At 30.9% G+C, this 22,159-nt stretch overlaps 1 protein-coding gene across 1 annotated transcript; it reads right to left on the reverse strand.

The window, feature by feature from the left end:
* Positions 1-20,832: 20,832 nt before the first annotated feature.
* Positions 20,833-21,443, reverse strand: LOC129317859 (uncharacterized). Its single transcript, XM_054962264.1, has 2 exons — positions 21,358-21,443; positions 20,833-21,287 (listed from the first exon to the last, which is right to left on the reverse strand). Exons 1-2 carry the CDS (start codon positions 21,415-21,417, stop codon positions 20,844-20,846), a joined length of 504 nt encoding a protein of 167 aa, XP_054818239.1. The 5' UTR covers positions 21,418-21,443; the 3' UTR covers positions 20,833-20,843.
* Positions 21,444-22,159: the final 716 nt, after the last annotated feature.

Raw genomic sequence — 22,159 nt, forward strand, 5'->3', positions numbered from 1 at the left:
ATTACAAAACTTAAAAATTAATAATATAATTAATCCTAATCTTTGACTAGACTTAAAATAAGAAACTAAGACTAGTCTTTCTTCTTAAGAAAGGGAGTCAAGTCAACAGACCACTAAAACAGGAAACAATTAAGGAGGCAATTAAGGGATCATAAAGAATTCAAAATCATGCCACCCTTGACTTTTTCATCAGGGTTTCATGCCTCCTTGCTTACAAGAGGTTCCACTTGTAGTCTTTCTTGTATTGGGCTAGGGTTTGCATCCCTTGGGCTTGACTCTTCATGGATTTGAATCTTAAGCACATTATACACATATAGATGGTCTCCTTTAAGCTTGAGAGAAGTACCCTAATGCTCTCCAAGCTCTTAGACTTCTTGCACAAGACTAAACAAGGCTTGCTTCATGGCTTTAGTTCGAGCTCTTGTCATTGGACTTCCAATGTATTATAAAGAGTCTTTAGGCACGTTGGATTAGAAGTGTTGGGCTCCTTGCTCCTTGCCTTGGGTTCCTTTCATGCCACCATGCTCATGATTACCATTCTCAAGCTTTGTTGTCATTAACACCATGTCATCCATGCCATGGGGTCTATCATTGTTACTAATATTTTAGTTAGTTAATTTTTAGGCACAATATAGGGGCTTACTTGTCTCCCTCATCTTCCTCACATGGCATTGTGCATATTTAAAATAATCGCTCCTTCTCATCCATTTTTCTCATATTTCCAACATTAGTTCTAACCCATAGAGATTTCACAGCAAGTTTTTTATCTCTTTTTGATCTTCTAGAATGTTTACTTTATTGTTCTTCTCCTCTCCCTTCCTCATCCTCATCAGAATCTTTCCTTCTTACACTTGCCTCCTTGTCCTCTTCCTCTTCTGAATTGTCATTGTCACCCTTTTCTTTAGGAGAACCTTGCCATTCATCATGTTTTTCTTTATCTTCTTCCCCTACTAATTTTTCTTCTTTAGTCTCTTCCTCTTTTGATTGTTCATCTCCATTTCCCTCCTTAGAATCTATCTGTTCAACTCCTTCTTCATTATATTCTTCCTTTTTAAATTTGTCATCTTCATTTTTTTCCTCAAAAGCTGTCCCCTCATCAACAGGTTCTTTATTTCCTTTCTCTTTTATTTTTTCATCTTCATTCTTTCCCTTAAAATCTATCCCTTCATCATCATCTTCTTCCTCTTGTGATTTTTCACCTTATTCCTCTCTTGACCCTTGTCCAAGCAATATTGATTACAAGCTCATTAGCTCCTCTCCAATGTCAGACACAAACGACAGCACTTTTTCGTATAGCCTCCTTACTTCCTGTAAGACAATTTCTGACTCAGTGTATAAACAAGACTATATATATCTATCCACTATACTCCATTTTATATATACCGGGTGAATAAATGTTGATTCTTGATACACCTTGGTAGTTACCATCTACAATAGTTCACTCATGCAAGATGCCTCGATTGCTCTTTTTCTCCAACTTTACTCTTGCATTCACTTTATCATCGTCCCAATATTTTAGAGCATCTACGGCTTTTAGACAACCTAGGCCAACTGGAAAATTCTGGAAGCCCCATACCTAAAACCTTGACAAATCAGTATAAACATAAAAATTTTACATGGAAAAATTTAAAAGGCTATCACTTTGGATTAACATAAATTAAACACACACTTATCATTAGAAAGTAGATACATCCCCCAATGTTCTTCCTCGTCCTTCCCTTTCCTTTGCTCAGCTGTTTCTTGTAGTCTTCTACCTCCTTGCAAAGTTTATTAAAAATGAACGTAGCCTAATCATATGCGCTTGGTTTCTTTTGTGTCTCATAAATGACTTTCAATATATGGTTGCTAACCTCAAGACTTACAGTCAGCAATAAGAAGGTTCCCAATGCATACATTACAAAAAGTAACTCAAATTTAGCTACCTCTTTTCCAGATATAATCATTTCAGCTATTTCCTTATAAGGCATTTTATAGTAAGTATTTCTCAAATTCTTGAAAGCTCTATCATTCATATTGACATCCCCAGTAATCTGCTTACCCTCACTACGTAAGCCTATCAAGTTATTCATATCCTTAGCCTTCATTTGCTTGATTTTCCCCTTATGCATATTTCACGAGTTAGGAGGGGTCAAAGGCACACATCAACTCTCCACAAATATCTCTTTGAATTTTTTTACAAGACACATCAAGAAGTCTATGGAATCCTAGCTTCTCAACCCTTTTCTATAATTTCTCATTTTTCTTAACATACTTTGCTACTTCACTAAATTGGCTAGGAGAGCAGCGTGTATGAAATGGTACGATATATTTCTTCATTGTTGTCTTTACTTTATATTCCATCTTCCTTTATCTAGAAAATAAATAGAAAAGTTTAATTAAATATGTTGAAAAGAGATATATGCATACTAGTCATTACTAAGTTCCAACTTAGAGATTTATGCACTGGCATTATTTATTAATAAGAAAAAAACACAAGTCATAGAGGCAAATGGTTCACTAGTCATGATGATTTACTAGTCAATGGAGCATACTGTAGTTGTCAATAGAGTTTATGCTTGTAGTCATTGAAGTAATAAGTTGTCATTCATGGAATAAATGATTTTGGTCAATACAGCATATGGTTATTGTCAATAAAGAAAGCAGTTGTCATCAATGGAGAAATTCGTACATATTTAAAATTACATATTTTTAAGCAAAATTGAAAGTTAAACATACCAGAATAAAAATATAAAACACAAGAGGAGTGGTTGAAAGTTGAATCATGCAAATAGGTTCCTTAAGTAATTACAAAAATTTCGTGCACAGCTACACTTTTGCAACATATCATAAATATACTTGATTATTTATCATCCTTGAAGATGGAAACTTTAGCAGTAATTTTAGAAACTATTCACATAACGTTAGTCATTATACAGCTGATCATTATCTCCTTTCTTCTTTCTATTTACAAATAATTATACCAGTATCCTTAAGTAAGTTAATAATAGATCTTCTTCAGGTTGCATGTATATCCAGTAATCTACTAACTCTAAGTGTGTCTAAATGATGTTTATACAAAAAGTTCAATGTCAGGTGCATGTATATCCAATCAAGGCAGCACTTCTAATTTTAATAACTGCTTGCCATGCCTAAATGAGAGTGATAGTAACACAAACCTCTTCAAACTGTGAAAATACAATAATCTTCAACTATATTTGATTCAAAGGATGCTAGCTAACAATATGAAGGAGGAGAAAGTTCAACATGTATTGAAAATGGCTTGTCAGACCATTTCAAAGTTGGAGTAGGGAAAAATCAGAACTCAAATGGTGATGGTTTGGTAAGTAGGCTCCCATTTGTCTCATCCTTTCATGAAGTAGGAAGTGAAGGATTATGTGACTCTGTGATAGAAATTTCCCTCTAATTGTGATGGTGGAGAGGGTTTAGCAAGAAGATGATAGAGAAGCCTCTGTAATGTGGAGATTGGGATTGGCAATTGTTTTAACTTAAGGGCGATTTGGCAATCTATAAATTCTCACAATTTCCTTTCATTGCTTTTAACTAATTCTCATATAATCCCCACACAATTGATCAACTTGATTGGATTAAAAAAATTGACAATATCAGATGAGAGGACCGTATCACCTAATTTCATTTAAACTAAGGTCAAGCACTAGCAAAAATCACAATCTATGGGTATGGGAGAGTCAGTGGGTAGCTCTTTAATTCTATATTTGATAATTACTTGACATATGTGAAAAATTTGGTGAGAAGAAAACTGAGATATGAGCAAAAAAATAGAGATGGAGAATTACTATGATGTGCAAAAACAGAGATATGCGAAAAATTATAGTGACAACTGAGATACGAGCAAAAAAATAAAAGAACAAAGAAAGGAATAATGAGAGAAGAAAATGGAGAATCAATGGCAGTTGAACCTATGTGGCAAGACGGTGGGAGAGGATGGCAAAGACAATCTGATAATGGCAATTAGGGCAAATCTAAGTCGCTGAAGCAGGAGCGAGCTACTTTTGTTGTTTACTCCTTTAAGTTTTTGACTCTCTGATGTGTGACGGTCTTCTCTGACAAAATGCGACTGCCAGAATAGTTGTCAGCGATGACCTCTGGAGCACGGCAGAATGAGGAAGACTGAGCTATTTTTAGTTTTGTGGGCTAGTAGGAACCGGATTGATTTTTGTGTATTTCAAATAGAGGGCAAATGGATAATTTTATTTTTAGACTTATTTACCCTTTAGTCCCTAGAGCCTTGGCAGCTATTTCTTGAATTCATGGGACCTCAACGTATTTTAAGTGCTTTTATGAGACCTTAGACTGATTTTCCCTTAGATTTATTCAAGATGTAATTCCTATTAACCTTTTAAATGAAGAAGTTTTCTTATATCTAATGAGTCCATTTAACACCATTGAAATAATTATAAAATTTTAGACATTGGATGTGTCTAAGTTGCCATTAAACCACTAGTCAAGGAAGGATTAAACGTTTCTTGTCTCTTTTACGTTAGAGGTATCTGACATAAATTATTATTTGACTCGTTGTTAGGTACTATAGAAGCTAGCCCGCATGCAAGACCTATCACTATTGTAGGAAGTAGATTTAATGTCACCTATTAACATCAGTTATCACAAAAACTGGTGTAAAAAAAAAAGGCAGTGGCTTATTCATAAATAAATCAAACCGTTGTCAACATCTTAAACATTTCTTGCATCTTTTGCCTTGGAGGTACCTGACATAAGTTTTTATTTGACTCATTGTTAGGTACTATAGAAGCTGGCCCGTATGTAAGACCTATCACTATTATAGGAAGTAGATTTAACGTCACCTGTTAACATCAGTTATCACAAAAACCGTTGCCAAAAAAAGGTGGTGGCTTATTTGTAAATAAATGAAAAATATTTAACATTGGTTCTTCAAAACAATGTTGTGAAAACTCATTTAACGTTGGTTATTATAAACACCAATGTGGAAAATTATGTAAATTTTTTTTTTTAAGTTTTTCTGAATTTCACATCAGTTATCACAATTATTGATGTGAAATAATATAATAAAAAATAAGAAAAAATTAAAAGACTTTTAATGTCAGTTTTTAGATAAAATCGATGTTAAAAGTTTTAATAATAAAAAATTTAAAAAATCTGGAACCTTTCATGTGAAAAATGGAAACCATATCAGTTTTCTAGAAAACTAATATGGTTTTGTTTTAGTTTAAATCACCAGTTTTGCATATTTGACACAAACGTCTTTTTAGTTCAGTTTCAAAATTTCTCTACTCTAAAACAGAAAGGTCATGCCTTTTCCCTCTATTGCCTCCATCTGGATCATTTGGTCATCACTGCCACCTTGGGTTCATTCATTTGCCGTTGAGAGCCCTCATTCCACCTTTTTCCCTCTTTCTTCTTCCTTCTTCTTCCTCTATTGTTATAGCTCACTCTCTCTCTCTCTCTCCCCCCTACCTTCCTCCTTTCCTCTTCCTTCTTATTTATTGTTTTTAAATGCTCATCTACTTCAACAATTTTTAGTCCTTTATTGGTTTGAAGTTTCAGATTTCTTCTCCAGCCTTCCTCTTCCATTATTGAAGATTTGAGTTTCATTTCTTACTCTTCGTGTGAGTTATTCCAACTAAGTTCCATTTTTTAAGATTATTTCCTTTGATTTTTGAAATATTTATCTTAGATGGACATATTTACATTGTAATTTTTTGAATTTGTAATTATAATTGTTGATATTTTAAATTTGATATTGTTGCCGAAATTTATAAATTTTTCTTTTGTCGTTGAAAATTTGATATTACTGAATTTATATTAGAATTTAAAAATAGCTTGAGGTTTGAGTTGATTTGGGTTAAATTTGATTGTTGAAATTTTAGAATGTCATATTCCATGGGGAAGTGCTATTGAATTGTTTTTTCTAACTTTATAATTTGATAAACAAATATAATTGCACTAATAAAATATATATGCTTTTATATAATCAAAATTCTTAAATTTTTTTGTTTTTTATTTTAAATTGTTATGTGTGTGTGTTTTTAGAAAATGCTTAGGATTATATTAATTAAATTTTTATTTCTTGGGAATTTGATTTGAAATTGCTTAGGATTATATTCCTTGAATTTAATTGTTATTGAAATTTATGGAGGTCTTATTTTAATGGAAATTTTGCCAATTTTTTTTTAATTTTTGCAAAATTTGTATTTTTCTAGTTAGATAATGGATTGTATTTGGACGAATTCTAGGAGAACAAATGAAGAATATGAGAACGGGGTGAAATATTTTCTTAAATTTGCTAAAATGAATGCTCTTAGTGAAAATGGATTGTATTTTTGTCCATGTGTAAAATGTTTAAATAGGAGTTGATTTGGTATTAATAAAATAAAAGAGCATTTGCTTTGTGATAACTTTGAGATATAAGAAATGGATTGAGTTCTATTTCCTAAGAGCAAGAAGTAGGCGATAAGAATGCTTGGGATGATAGAATAAAAGATATAATCCATGATATTAGAATGAAGCCCTTTGCACAAGTACATACATATGAAAGTTTGTAGAATGATGCAGAGAAACCTTTGTATTTGAGGTGTAAAAAGTATATATGTTTAACAAGTGTGTTAAGATTGGTCAACTTGAAAGCAAGATGTGGATGGATCGATACTAGTTTTACTTGGTTTCTTGAATGTTTGGCAGATATATTTCTTAATGGTAATAAGCTTCCCAACGTCACTATAAGGCCAAAAAAATTTTGTGCCCGATGGGTATGCAGTATAAAAAATACATGCTTGCCCTACTAATTGTGTGTTGTACAAAAAGGAATATGAAGAGTGACATAAATGCCCGCAATGTAGGGTGTCATGATGTAAAGTAAAGAAAGACATTAGTGGTAATGTTAATGAGATCATTAAGGGCTGACCTTTAAAGGTGTTATGGTATCTTTTAAAAATACCATAACTTGATCATTTAGTTCTTCATGTCATAGAAGCAAAGAATTTGAGATTATATTTTGATGAGAGAATATCTAATGCTAAATTTCAACACCCGATTGATTTTCTTCAATGGAAGATGATAGATCAAAAATTTCCTGATTTTAGTAGTAAGCCGAGAAACCTTCTACTTAGACTCTATATGGATGGAATTAACCATTTTGATAATCTCTATAACACATATAGTGTGTGGCCAATTCTCCTAGTAATTTACAATCTACCTCATTGGTTGTGTATGAAATGTAAATATATTATGTTGACCATGATGATCTCAAGACCAAAATAGCAACATCCTTAAAATTTAAACCTGATTAACTAAGCTTGATTAGAGTAATTAAGTTTACTAAGGGAGGTGTGTAATGGGCATGTTTGGTTGTAATTTTAGCCTTAAATATGGGTCTGAAGTGAAGTCATCAGGTCACTCGAATATGAAGGAAGAAGAAAATATGAAGAGTGAAGTTCCATACCACATACTGCGGCTTATAGATGATCCATCATGGTACATATGTGCTAATGCACTAGGGCAAGACTTCTATATGCATTCGCCACGATGCATAACCACTGTTCTACAAAATAAGAGCTCAAACTGATGCAGAAGATGAGGAAAACAAAAGAGTGAACGAAAGAAAACATAAGAAGCTCTGCTAGGGCTTGGGGTTTGGAAACATTAGGGGTATTTTGAAGCTTTTAAACACTAAAGATAAGTTTTTTAAGGTTAAATCTATCTTTTCTCTTTCTTTTCTCTAGTTAGAAAGTTAGGGTTTGAGTTTAGAGAGTGATTTTCAGTCCCTATGAGCTATGAGTCCAAACCCATTAGCTATAATGAATATAATGAGATTTGTTTAGAGTATTTAAACCCCACATTAATAATGAGTTATTGGGAGCCATTAATATCCAAAAATGACTATAATTATAGTTGTTAGGTTTGTGTTGAAGTTATTAATGGTGGTTTAATATTTTACTAATTATAATGTGAGTTGTTGGGATCTTGTAAATCCATTGGGTATGATGGGTAGTGAGTTTATGGCTTTGATGAAAGGGAGTATATGAACTTATGATGTTGGAAATTGCCTAAGAATGGGGTGATAATGTTATCCCTGTGATATGATTGTAGATTAACCCAATTGACACAATTCAAGCTTGAGAAGAAGCCTTAGGAGTTGGTATTTTGAGGGGTAAACATTTGATCTCTTAAAGATTTGAGGTAATTAGGGGGAAAACCTTGTTTATATAGTTGTATGTCAATTACTTGTTAGATGAATGAAATTATTTAGAAATTATTTGGATACTTGAGAACTATGTGATACAAATTTGGCAATATGTGAAATTATGTTGAATTGTAGAGAATAATGTGTATATTTTCTTATATGTAATTAATGATAAATATATGATGTTTCACATGTAGAGAATGATGAATGTGATATTTGGTATGTGTCGTATAGTGAAGAAGATATGGTTATGGATGAGATATTTTTTGATTGTTAGTTGAATTGTATAATATGTGTAATATGTACATAGCATGATTATTGGTGAGAGTTCGCCTAGGGAGAGGAGTAGATTAGTAAATCCACGTGGTAATAGAGGCTTATCATTGGAATCAAAAGCTTTCCTTTGGCACCAACTGTTAGAATTGGGAGGTAGCCATTATCTCATAGTTGTTTGGGATTGTCCTACTTGTTCTTTGAAGGACTCAAACCTAACTAGCCTCTATTAGTTCATAAGGAGGCTAGATTAAGGGTAGGACACCCTATGGTTATTAATATTGGGGAAAACCATGAAATACAAGTGAGAGAGTTAACCTTGGCTTGGTTGCTTCTCACAAGTGAAAGGCTAGGTTAGTCCGAGTTATATATGTAGCTACTGATAGGTACCAGTTTCATGTCAGAGGTAACATGAGGGTATAAGACTAATATTGATTATGCATATTTATAGTTCCAATCACATGATTGTTATTATTGTAGTGCAGCATATTTTAGGGGCATATGGTTGTTATATTTGAGATCTCAAGATGTGCATAATTGTAATATCTGATTATATGAGTTGCATGCCTGATCATAGGGTTATTATTATTGTGGCCAAGGCTATATTTTCTATATGTGTATGATATTTAAAATTATTGCCATTTGCATCCATTTTGAATTGATATGCAATTGTATAGGCTAGGTTGACTTTGATTATTAAGTGGTTGTACTCATTCCTCATTCTTCAATATTTTCAGGGCCTAGTTCATCAGATCAAGATCGAGAAAAATGGCTAGAGGCCTAAGACTAAGTGAAAATTTTACTAGTAGGCCTCTAGATTTACTTAATTATATGTGTATTTTGATGATTAATTTGTCAACTAGGACTCATACCATTATTTTGAACTACTTGCATTATAAATGAAAATATTGTGCGTATTTCGTGCCTTAAGTTATTATTGTGTGGTTGTAAAATTTATATAAGGCTGAAATACTAGTGTAAGTAGAGTAGAGTATATTTTGGTTTCTTTAAATGAATGTTGATGATTTAATGCAAAGTTATCTCCCCTTGTGTTTTTGTGAATTAAGGGGTTGAGTATTGAATTTATGAGGTATGTGTATTTGGTTGATTGAGGTGTGTTGTGTGAGTCCTAAATAGTCCATTGAGTGTAGTTTAAGGTTGGTATAAGCTTTTGGCATATTTGTAGGAGTTTGGACACTCTAATTGCAAGTTTTTAGTGGGAAAAAAAAGTGAAATTGGTTATGAGTGTCTAAATTTTGATAGAAAAATCATTTGGTTGTGAAACTTATGCCATTAGCTAGATTTAGGAGAAAATTCTTTAATGACACCAAGACTACCTCAATAGAATATTGGATGAAGAAATGTGACTTATAAAAAGCTTGTCTTGGGTGTTGTCAAATGAGGCCATTCACCTCGACTAGATAACAATTGGCATCCAACATCACTCTGTGCCTAACACATTTCCATGGCTCTACTTTCTCTCGCTCCTTTATCTTCTGCTCCTTCTCGTCTTTTGTTTTACTAATGAATCTTGGTTTGTCCTCTAAGATTCAGTTATGCATTTGTTCCTACAATGGAATCGTTGTCGCTATCGACATCAAATTTGACCCTAAAATTTATGGTCACTAGAAAGCATGGAAAGAATGGCAAGCTTATCAATGCTCTAGTACTTACTTCTCTATCATCCCTTAGTTCACCATGAACTACTACTTGCTTTGATGTTTGATGAACAACTTAGTTCCTCTAGATTGCCACAACATGTTTGATTTTAGGGTCTCATTGTAGATTCCCACATTACTTTACTTGCTTCTCCTATTATCTGGCCGTGTTCTTCAAGTTTTACTCTAACTTATATAGTATATATTCACGTTTTTTGAAATGTTAACTGTCCACCATTCCTTCTTTAAGGTGTTTGATTAAAGGTGGAAAAGAATGGTAAATTCGATCATTTCCCTTATCTTGTTTTTCTAAATTTATACGGCTTCTTTATTGGCTTTTCAAGTTATAATTTTGAGACTTACTAAGACTTTAAGGCTTAAGCACGTTCTAGTAAAAGTATAAAGTATATATTATAAATACAAAATATCTGGACAATGACATAGGTGTTGAATATTATAAAATATCTTTAATATTTTAAAATGGAATTATTTTGTGCCCCTGTTTGTTATAAGAAAAGTCTGTTTAATCTTAGGGAGCTGCTATATGATCAATCAAATGTGGAGGAATAGCTTTTAAGGATAGTGTCTTTAGGCACGATTCAAATTATATTTTACCTCTCGGTGCCAATAGTAGGTTCCTAAACTTATTAGAATCTAATTTTGATGATTGCTTTTATCCAATATAGTTTATGTTAAAAAGCTAATGTCGAAGTGGAATTCAAAAACATTTGTGACAAAATTTTAACACTCATATTGATTATATAATAATTTATAACGCATGTTTTAAATTTTAACAAGAAAAATTTTAACTGATAATTATGAATGAAATTTTATTTTTTGATAAAATGTAAATGAAATTTGATATTCGTTCCACCGTGTATCTCTTATTTTGGAACTAATATCATAATAAAATTTTTCAAACTCATGAATTTAAGTAAATTTAAATAAATTCTATAATTTTTCTCACCTACAACTCGTTTTGTCCTCCTCGATTGCTCCCAGCCACCGCACCAGAAAAACTATAGATGCTAGTTGAAGGCGAACAAGCGTATATATAATACCCTTGTATTGCCAAACCGCCGCGTGCCAACCTTGGTTTCAATTTTTATTTTCATTTCCTATTCTTTTCCTTTTATTTTTTTAAACTATTATTTCCTCCTTTTAATCATTTGTTTATTTTTTCTTTCATTTTTTTTCCTTATCTTATCTTGTCTCACCTTTTTATTTTCCCATTATACATGTGTGTATTAAATTTTTTACCTTTTCATCATGATATTTTTTTTATATTTTAAATTCTCTAGTATAATTGACACAAGTCTAGGGGGCTAATGGAAAATTTTTCATATCCCAACTAAAGTGAAGGAGCTAGACAACATAGAGCATAGATCTAGGAGTGAAAATGACATGCTTGGAGGAGTCCAAAAGATCCCACACATATTTTGCTATACCCTAAAACTAAAGGTATGATCAACATAAAATATGAGATGAACTCATATTCCATAAGTCTTAATTAGCCAGAGGTTAAGCTAAAATATCGGTATATAAGTTATATATATATATATATATATATTAAAATTAGTAGTATTTCAAATGTTTTGAAGAAATTTTGGTAGGGTCTCCTTTATAAATTGAACTTCCCAAAATTTTTACAATAATAAACCTATCAGCCAAACCAGTAAGAAGACTAGCTTTATTTCAACAAATTATATACCAGCAAAATAAGATTAGAACCTAACCACGATATATATGGAGCATTAAATTATAATCATATAATACAATGCAAGTTTTCACTAAAAAGATGACCAAAAGGTGCTTTCACTGTCCAAAAAGCTATGGGCCTCTCAATGATCAGCAGGAGATACAAGGTCAGCTGCAATATTTGAAACCAAAGAAATTTTCTGTGAGTAGCATTTTAATCAAAATTATAATTAAGAAAACTATGAAGATAGAACTAATAAATTTAGTTTAAAACAATTTTATAAAATAATGAAACATATAATTGACCTAGTAATAAAGAACAATTCTTTCTCAATAATAAAATCATGAAATTAAATAATACTAATAGAATAGTATAACTTTATCAAGATTTGTACAGCTTATATAATATAAAAATTTTAGGTAATGGTACAATTAAGTAGAATACTTCTAGAGAATTTATGGAACTGATAAATTTGAATTTAAATTTAGGAGGGCTTTATTAGACCGAATAACAAGCTTGGACATATAGTCCATGAGGGCAAATAACCAATCTAGCATGGACATATAGTCCATGATGGTAAAAAATGAGTCAAGTGTGGCTAAAAGTCACAAAACAAGCGCAACAAGAGCCACGAATCAAGCACAAACATGAGGCCTTAAAAAAACAAGTGTAAGTACAATGCTCATGAATTACCATCCTTTTGATCCATGTGTGTTAGCCTTCCCACAGGGTTATCATCTCTTACAAGCACCTTACTATTCTCAAATGAGCAATGTCCTCCCTAAACCTAATTAAATCGAAGCAATGTTGCCCTTGTTATTTAAAAGTTATAAACATCCATTAACTAGATAGAGATAATGAAAGTACTTTTTGTATTAGTGCCAGTCCATTCATATCCTTTCTAACATTCAATATTCATGTGAAAGCATTTATCTATGTCATGATATTCTCTACCAATATTCCAATAAGTCATGAATTATAAATCGAGAAGAAGCTCAATTTTTGTACTAATTTGTTTCAACGACAAGTATGACAATATTTGAAGTATAAATTCACATTGATAGCTACCGCACTCGATTCAAAATTTCTCGAGGAGGAAAATTAAATAAAAAATAAATATTTGGAGTCGTAACCAAAATTTTATAGGGTAATTTTGGAAACCTTTTTAACGCATGGTCTATGTATAGAGAAAAAGGTAAGAGAGTCGATTGTGTATAAAGAAGGTGTTAAACACCCCAAAACACCCATTCATGTAAATGGTTATTTTAAGTTAACTATATCAATTTAAATGGCCTTAAAAAATATATTAATTATCCTTACTAAAAAATTAGATAAAAAAGTAAGAAAATTAAAAAGGAAAAATTTTATTTCTTTATAAGTTAGACTTAACCTAGGATGAAACCCTAAGGCCTACGTACCCTTTTGAGGGATCAAAGCCCACGTAGTTCGGGGTAAAAATGCATGTCTCTTGGTTGGAAATTTTTTAGGAAAACTATTAATTATGAATTTTTTATAAAATAATTTTAATATTGGTTTGTAGTTTTTATTTATGAAATATTTTATTTGTGACAAAATCTTGAGGTATAATTTTGTGAAAAATATTTTAATAAGATTTAAGAATGCTTCATGTGTTCACCTTTTAAAAAATATTTTATTTTATTTTATTTTATTTATTTTGGGAAAATATTTTTTACTTAAGGATAAAATGTTTTAAAATTTACTCGCAATAATTTATCATTCTATAGGATAAGTAATTTGATTTATAAATTTGCAAGGACTCTAAAAGTCTCACACAATTGATGATTTCAAGACTTTGTACATGCAATAATTTATCACTATATAATATAAATTAATGAACTTATAAGCTTGTATGGACTCTGAAAGTCTCAAGCAATTAAAATAATATAAATTATTTTATAGATGTACATGTTGATAATTTATCCACATGTACACCAAATTAATTAATTTAAAAAATTATGAGGACTCTGAAAGTCTCTCATAACAAACAAATTAGGTAAAATCATATAATGAGGAATCAATAAATGGAGATTTGAGATCTAAGTTTTGAAATTGCTTTTTTCAAAATTTCTCATAATGATTCTCACATGATATATGCCTCCAAATTCAATTATGATGCCAAGCTTTCCCATATATTACAATCAAATGCCATTATAAAAGTAAAAGAAGTTCTTAGCCAAGCATCATATCAAGCTTAAAAAGTGGTATGCGTTGGTAGATGTGGGCATAAACAATGGACTCAAAACCAAGGAGTTAAGATTCAAAGCCTATGGGATCATGCATATAGAGTAAGCAAGAGGAGAAATAGAGGATCCAAACTCAAATCCTAGATTGAAAGACAAGAGGTCAAATCAAATAATAATTATATGAATGATCAAGTTTCATTTAAAAAATAAATTAAGGAAAATGGATGGTGGAAGAATAAGAACCTAAAGTGATCCTATGATTTCTATTCAACCCACTAATGTGCAAGCATTTATAAAGTTTAAGAGAGATGAGCTTACCTCTAGTTTCCTTTATCAATCCGATCTCTTATTCTACTATTTTCTATTGTGCTATTTTCTTCTCACAATTTATTTTTGAGTCTATCTCCAATTCCCCTGCTCTACTTTTACTTTCCTTTATATAAACCCATACACCTAAAGTTTCTCTAATATATCAATCCTATCATGATTAATATTAGTATTTTATATATTCTTATATTATTATTATTATTATTATTATTATTATTATTATTATTATTATTTAGAGATTGGATATTAATTGTTATCTTTCCAATTAATGTATTGTGATTATTATATTATTTTGAAATCTTCAAATCTAAATATTAGATATTAGATTTTCTTAAAATCTTCAAACCATAATATTATATTATATTATATTCTAATTATTCAAATTATTATATTGTGATCTAGCTTGATTATATAATTTTTCATTATCTTCATATCCAACTTTTTTTTATATTTTCTTGTTATAAAATACTTTTTTATTTTCATTCTTATTATTTTCTTTTCATTTTATTATGAATATTATCTTATTTATTTATTAGGGTTCGGACAAAATACAATGTTCACAACAGCAATGCAAGAGGAGCTTTTGATCCAACAAAAAGCATGTAAACAACATTTCCAGGGTAAAAAGCTCTAGACCTTAATTTTGTAAGTTGATTTACTCAAGACAATAAGAAGCGAGCTTTTTAGTTAGTTATATCTTGTCCTTGCTCCTCAAAGAGAAAGTTGTATACTTGAGCTTTGATAATGTTATCAAAGATGATGGGGCATAAATTCACTTAATGACTTGCACTCTATAAATTTTCTAAATTAAATTACAATGTCAGGCTTCTTGAATTATGAAATAAGGCTTAAAGTATATGCCCCAATTATTTTAATGCGAATTGGAACATTGATAAGTCTATGAGATTGTATAATAGTACACATCTTATAGTTATGTGAGCTAGAAAACATGTTATTGAAGCCTAAGAAATATCTAAGTCAACTATAAGGGTGAAAGTATGTATATCACATATTGCTATGTGTGTTGAATTCTAGTTTTGATGATTATAAAATAGAGAAGTGTCTATTTTACAAGGATTTTACTTTAAGGAAATTAAGGGCATAGGCTTAATCTCTGACTTTATTTCTTTCTGTCATCTTACCCAGAGATTAAATTTTTTATTAGAATAATTATTTAATTTATCTCAAATTCTTTATTGAATCTATCTTGGGTTTTGAAAAAGTTTTCAACTTGAGTTTAACTATGTTATTGACATTTGGATTTTAAAAGTTTTAGAGATATTTTGTTTTGACCTTTAATCAATATTTTCACTATATCTCTTAATATCATTTAATTTGAAAGTTTTTTCATTTTAAAATGGACTTGTAAAGCTTTCAAAAGAAATATATTTCATTCAAAATATATTCTATATGAAATAGATATGATTTTTCAAATTTGGCTATTGAAACTTCCAGACCTACTAAAAAACATTCTTGACCTTCGCTCACCATTCTGATTATATCTCTCAGAATACATTGAATTTTCAATAGGTCATATTATGTTGGAAACTAGACATCTAGATCTTTCCAACCATAGGTCATTTTCCTAATTTGGATTTAAAATGGAAGAGTCATGACCTTTAGAAGCTGAGCCATGCTATCTTAAATGCTTATTTCGGTACAAAAATGTTTATATCGGTATAACTATCCTTTATTCTCTTCCACTATTGCCTTAGATCAAAATAAGTTACCCTTATTCCTATATAACTTTCTTATACTAGGATAAAGCTTCCTTGTACCCATACATAGCTTCTTTATTCCTATATAATCTCTCTTTATTCCAAAACAGCTATCTTATTTAGGTATAGCCATCCTTATTCAGGAATATCTAGCTTTATTTAGGTATAAGCTTGCTTAGTTGGGTATAAATATATTTATTCCCAAATAGATCCTCTCAAATCACCATGTTTTATGAAAAGCTATTCCAATATCATTCTTTTATATCCAAACAACATCTTAGCACATATTCTCATATTGTTCTTGACTATACCAGTATAATGCTTCTTATTCTAGTATAAACATCAATTTTTATGCTCTATTTTTCATTCCCTTTTCTATGCAATCCGAAGCTCACTTGTTATTCATCTCTTTCATATTCTATGTGTTGGGCTCTCATATTCACCTATCTAGAAACCTTTTAAACACAACATTAGGTAGAATTAAATACTTAACAAGTTTTTCACTTTTCTTTATACCCTATAGCATTGGGCTTTATCGGTATTCACCTTAATGATAATTTTGTTGGAGCATTGAATGTATATAGCCGCTACTTTCCTTAAGTCACCGAAAACATGCAATTTCACTATAAAGCAATGTTTTGACACCTCATTCTGGAAGGAACACATAAAGAAAGAAGAAAGACACTCCAATGGCCAATTACATTAGTCTAATGGATCTATTTGTTGGATATAATGGCTTGTGACGTTATGTTTAGTTTAAGTTTTGATGATGACAAATATAGATAAGTTAACTATATTTATGCGTAATTGTTTTTATGTATATAGTAGTTAACTATGTCTATGGAGCAAGTGCTTTAAAGTGTTTTTATATATTATTCCATATTACATTAGATTTGAAAAAATGATTTGTGTGCATCAAAGTTATTTTATACTATTATATTTTTTCTTGTCTTAAATTGATTCTATATCTAAGAGTGTTCATGATATCATCTTTCATAATTTGGATATATACATATTGACACTTGGACTAACCATTTTATTCATGATATATCATTTAAGGTTGTCCATAGTAAGGATAAAAGTGAGCATGAAGAGGAAGAAATCAAAGACATCATTAGCATGCATGCCACACTCAAGATGAGTAAACATAAAGAGAAGAATGATCCAAAAAGAACTTAAGAAGAATTAACACATTCAAACAAGCTTGGATGCATCTTGAAAGCCTTGGATTTCATAGATATAATATCATTAGGCTAGAAGTCTATGTTAAACTCATTGATTTAGATATGAAATATTAGCTCATGATATCTTAAATTAAAACATGCATTTTAGCTTTTAAGAGAAAGAGTTAGATATAATTTTATATAATCATGTTTTTTATGTTTGTTTACATATATATCATAAGGTAAAAAATGTTTTGATTAATAACTTCATAAAGTTTTCAAAGTTTTTTTTATTTACTTAAAATGGAATTAAGTTAAAAAAGTTGTGAACACTTGAAACCTAAGCTTTAGAAAGGTAATTGTGCATAAAATTAGTTTTGACCTTTGGTCATGTTTCTTATCATATCTTTCATTACATAGATCATTTCAATGTGAAACATATCGCATTTGAAAATAGACTCCTACATTTTTTTCAGTGATAGTTTATTTATTCAAAATGAAGTTCTATTGAGAAATAAAAATTGAGTGTTGATATATTGATTCTACACAGCATTTAGTCTTGGCCTTCATTCACTCTTTTCATCATATCTCAAAATTTACATTGAATTTGAGTATGAAAATTATTTCATTAAAAACTAGACTTCAAGAGCTTTCTAATGATGTATAATTTATCAGATTTAGAGTTGTATTGAGTAAGTCTAAATCTTTTGAAATTATGTGCAGTGATACCCTCTAAATCACAAGTGAGAGCAACTAAGACATACGTGTGATTTGTCCTGAAATAGCCTCACCCTCCAAATCATATGTGAAACATCTTGTACACACACATGAAATGTCATCCAGACCTTATTTCTCACTGAATAGCCTCTGTGGTCCAAAACATGCATGAAACACTTTGTTCCTTGTGTGATTTGTCATTTCTTGCATGATTTGTTAGGTTCCGAGCAAGATATGTCACCTTTGCTTATGAAAACTCCAAAACACACTTGAAGCACTTTCAAAACACATGTGATATGTCACCGTTGCTTGTAAAACCACTAAAACACACTTGAATTAGCTCTGATTGCACACAAGATTTGTCACCAATAACTATAATCATTGTGTAACGTCTATAAATAGTCATATGATATTTCTAACACTTGTTTCACTTCATGAGCTATAAATATAACACTTCAAGCTCATCTTAACAAGAGATTAACCTCAAAAACTATCAAGCTATAAAGTTCATGATTATATTACTCTTGTTATATGAAAATCATTATTCTTAAGCCAGTATCACTTATAGCTTCATCATTTGAGCATTAGAACTTCATTGTACTCTTTATTACTCATAAAGAGATTTTCAATTGAGTAATTTACATACTCAAGACCATTCTAAAGGTGAGGGAGATATTTTCTTGTAATCAAGAGAGGTTATTCTCTTGAAAAAAGTGTTAAAACTAAACTTGTGGTTGTATTGAGGTGGCAAGCACTTACTTAAGCTTGTGTTATAATAAAGAAATCTCAAGTAGTTGCTTAGAGACTGAATGTAGGCTCAAGTAGTAGAGCTAAACTAAGATAAATCATTATTGTAATATCTCCCATAAACCTTGAAGAACATGGCCGGATAACAGGAGAAGCAAGTACAATAATGTGGGAAGCTACAATGAGACCCTAAAATCAAACGCGTTACAGTAATCTAGAGGAATTAAATTGTTCATTAAACAGAAGGTGAACTAAGGGATGATAGAGAAGTAGCAGAGCACTGATAAGCTTGCCATTCTTGCCACGCTCTCTGGTGACCATAAATTTCAAGGTCAAATTCGATGTCGATGGGGACGACGATTCTATTGTAGGAACAGAAGCATAACTCAGTCTTGGAGGACAAACCAAGATTTCACAGGACAAAGCTTCAATCAACTTTGGGTATGGAATATGGCTAAACTTGATTTGTTGCAATTGTCACTTTGAAATTGAGGAACTTCAACTCATTACTTGCGTGTATTCAACTGTGCCGTCTTGTGTTTTTCTTTTTTTAATTAGAAGGGCAGCACTAAGAAATTAAGGTCACAAGCCTGCATAAGACTCGTGACTAAAGTCGTCAATTAGGGCCGAACCCATAGAGCCGGCCATTTTAAGCCTGAAAAAATTAAGGGCTGGGCCACTATTTCGGTCTTTAAAAAGGTAAATTGGGGGCCCCTTTAAGCCTGAAAATAAAAGGGCCGGCCCTTTTAAGCCCTAATACATTTAAAAAAAACATAAAAATATATATATAAAAAGAAGACACCACATCACTCAAGCTCAGCACTTACTCTCTAATCTAGAGAGTAAACACGCATATTATTATTTACTTACTTTGAATATTTTTACATTCTTTAAATAACTTGAAATTATGATTTTGGTTTATTATTTATTGCAAATAATGAGGATGAAAAAGGAAGATATGAAAAGCTTAATATATTTGCCATTAATGAGGATCTACAAAGAGAATGATCAAATCATATTGATGTTGATGATGATGAAAATCATCAAGATTTAACTAATGATGCTACCAACGTGTAATTGATGTCGGAGTTAATTTTGGGATGTTATTTCTTTTATCAAACTTAAAATTTTTGTTGTGTGAATTGATTTTATTTTATTTTCCTAGACTTAATATGATGTGTAATAATTTTGTTAGGATTTTAAATATGTTTTTTAAAAATTTTTAAATTGAAAAATTAAAAAAAAATTAAATAAGGCTGAGGCCATGAGGGCTAGGGCTGAGTTGCTAAAAATAGAGCCCTGAGGTGTAATCGAGCTTAAAAGGGCCAGCCCATTTAGGCCCTGGCCCTTGAAGGGCTGGCTCTTTAGGGTCGGGCTGACCCTAATTGACACCTCTACTCGTGACCTTCTACTTACAAAGAGGTTGCTATTGCGTTTCTCTCCCTCTCAAGTTCTACTTTCTTTGATACCTTGAAGGAGCTTTTTGTCGACACTTGAGCAGTTAGACTTGGCTTCTTCCTATTTTCCCTTCTATTTAATTTGCTCCTTCTCAACTTCTCATTTCAATTATTGAATTCATTTTTAAATTGTTAAATTTTGATGTTTTGTAAAATTAAAATGTGAAATGTATGAAAATAAATAAATAAATTTAAAATATAATTAATTTTATCTAAACTATGACTATTTATGATTATAATTAAAAAGTTAAAAAATAATTTTATGAAACATTAAATCTCAATTATTAAAAAAAGATTGAATAATTGAGATATGAAGTTGAAAGAAAATGAAGAAAGAGGAAAAAGAGAGAAGCCAAGTCTCAAACAAAAAGCAAAATTTTAAAAAGAAAACAAGAATACAGAGCACGAAATAATGAACTTCACAGACGAGAATGAGTTTTCTGAAAATTAATTCTGGGCGAGAAGTGAACGTGAAAATCAGCGAAAAAATGTCAATTTTTTCTTAATCGCCTAATGAAAGAAAAATGAGCAAGACAGGAAATTGAGAAAAAAAAATAATATATGAGATTGCATGTTTTTACTTTCAATTTTTCACTTTAAATAAAAAAAAAATTATGAGATATCTTCCAAAAAGATAAATATAGAAGAAAAGTAAAATTAAAGAACAGTAAATAATTCACTATGCTCCTCGCCGTGGATGGCTCTTAATTTGCTTTAATTTTCTTCTCAAAGCTAGCCCGTGCTTCCCGTTCCTTCTTAAAATGATATATAGCCGTCTCTGCCGCAAGCGTTGTTTCCTGTAGCATCTCGAGCTCTTTCTCTAAGTCTTCATCATTCCTTTCACGTGTCAATGCTTCTTGTTGTTTTTCGTAATAATCATACAAAACCTCCATTGCTTCCTTATGCTTGAATTCGTGATAAGAAGCGCACGTTAAATGGTAATCAATTTCCTCAAGAATCTTTAGTTCTTCCTTTAAATCTTCAATACTCTTGCTCCGCTTATATGGTGGATTCAAATCAATATAGTCACATAGCCGCAGGTTTGTATAAGTAGCCATTGTTATTGACATACTGTACTCACGCAGCATAGTCACTAGCTCTTCATTCCTCCTTCTCTTTCTCCTTACTTCTTGATCCAATGCTTCCATCTCCATAAAAGCCACAGCAATTAATCAAACAAAGGATATTTTGATTTTAAAAGCAATTACTAATACATACCTCTTGCCCGTGTTCATGTCGCCCCTCAGATTTCTGTGAGCCATTAGAATAGTCGTCCATCTTCTTTTTCTTCGATGATAAGAATCTCTCCAATTCAAAACCACGTATAATTTTTCTCCAGTAAGTCGCTCCTATTTATAGATATTTTAAACAAACCCCTATACAGTTTCAAATCACGAGATATTGTCAAACTCAGAATCTCAACGAAATCTGTGATAATGTTGTCATTCAAAGATAATTAATGACAGCAATCCTTGTTTTTAATTATATTTCATAGATGGGATTTTTCTGCCTTTTCCTCTATTAATTAAGAAGACTAGGGTGATGCAGCTTTAAAAAGACGACGTAATATTAGGCAACGGCTTCGGGTTATTCACCATCTACCTATTATTTTGCAATATCTTATTATTTTTTAATTGCAAAATCTAATTAGTAAAATTGCGTAATGATGTTATTAAATTAAATACATTGATCTAACTATTCTGTCTTGTATAATTATAACCGATTTTAAGTATTTATTAAATTGCTACCCCTAATGTTTTTTAACTTTGAAGTCTAATTATCGTAAAAAAAATCTACAAGTAAATGTAATTCTTCAGAATTGTGTAATATACTTATTTGTTGTTTACGATGCAAATTTCCAGTAATGTTTTGAATTAAAATATTGTCCATTATTTTCATTCGTATCTTTGAATTCAATTTTGGAGTCTTTATCCGCTCTTCCTAGGCTGGAAATCTACCTATTATAATTGTTATTGATTTCTTTCATATAAATATTGGATATTAATCTTACTATTTGTTA

The sequence above is a fragment of the Prosopis cineraria genome, unplaced genomic scaffold, assembly GCF_029017545.1.
Source record: "Prosopis cineraria cultivar Desert tree isolate PC_DT_omini unplaced genomic scaffold, ASM2901754v1 PC8, whole genome shotgun sequence".
In the NCBI taxonomy this organism is placed as follows: Eukaryota; Viridiplantae; Streptophyta; class Magnoliopsida; order Fabales; family Fabaceae; genus Prosopis; species Prosopis cineraria.

Bases quoted from the DNA above. Each gene is read 5' to 3' on its own strand.
- LOC129317859 (XM_054962264.1), bottom strand. From the start codon at position 21,417: ATGGACGACTATTCTAATGGCTCACAGAAATCTGAGGGGCGACATGAA. The intron at 21,288-21,357 runs GTATGTATTAGT...GCTTTTATGGAG, and splicing joins GACATGAACACGGGCAAGAG to ATGGAAGCATTGGATCAAGA.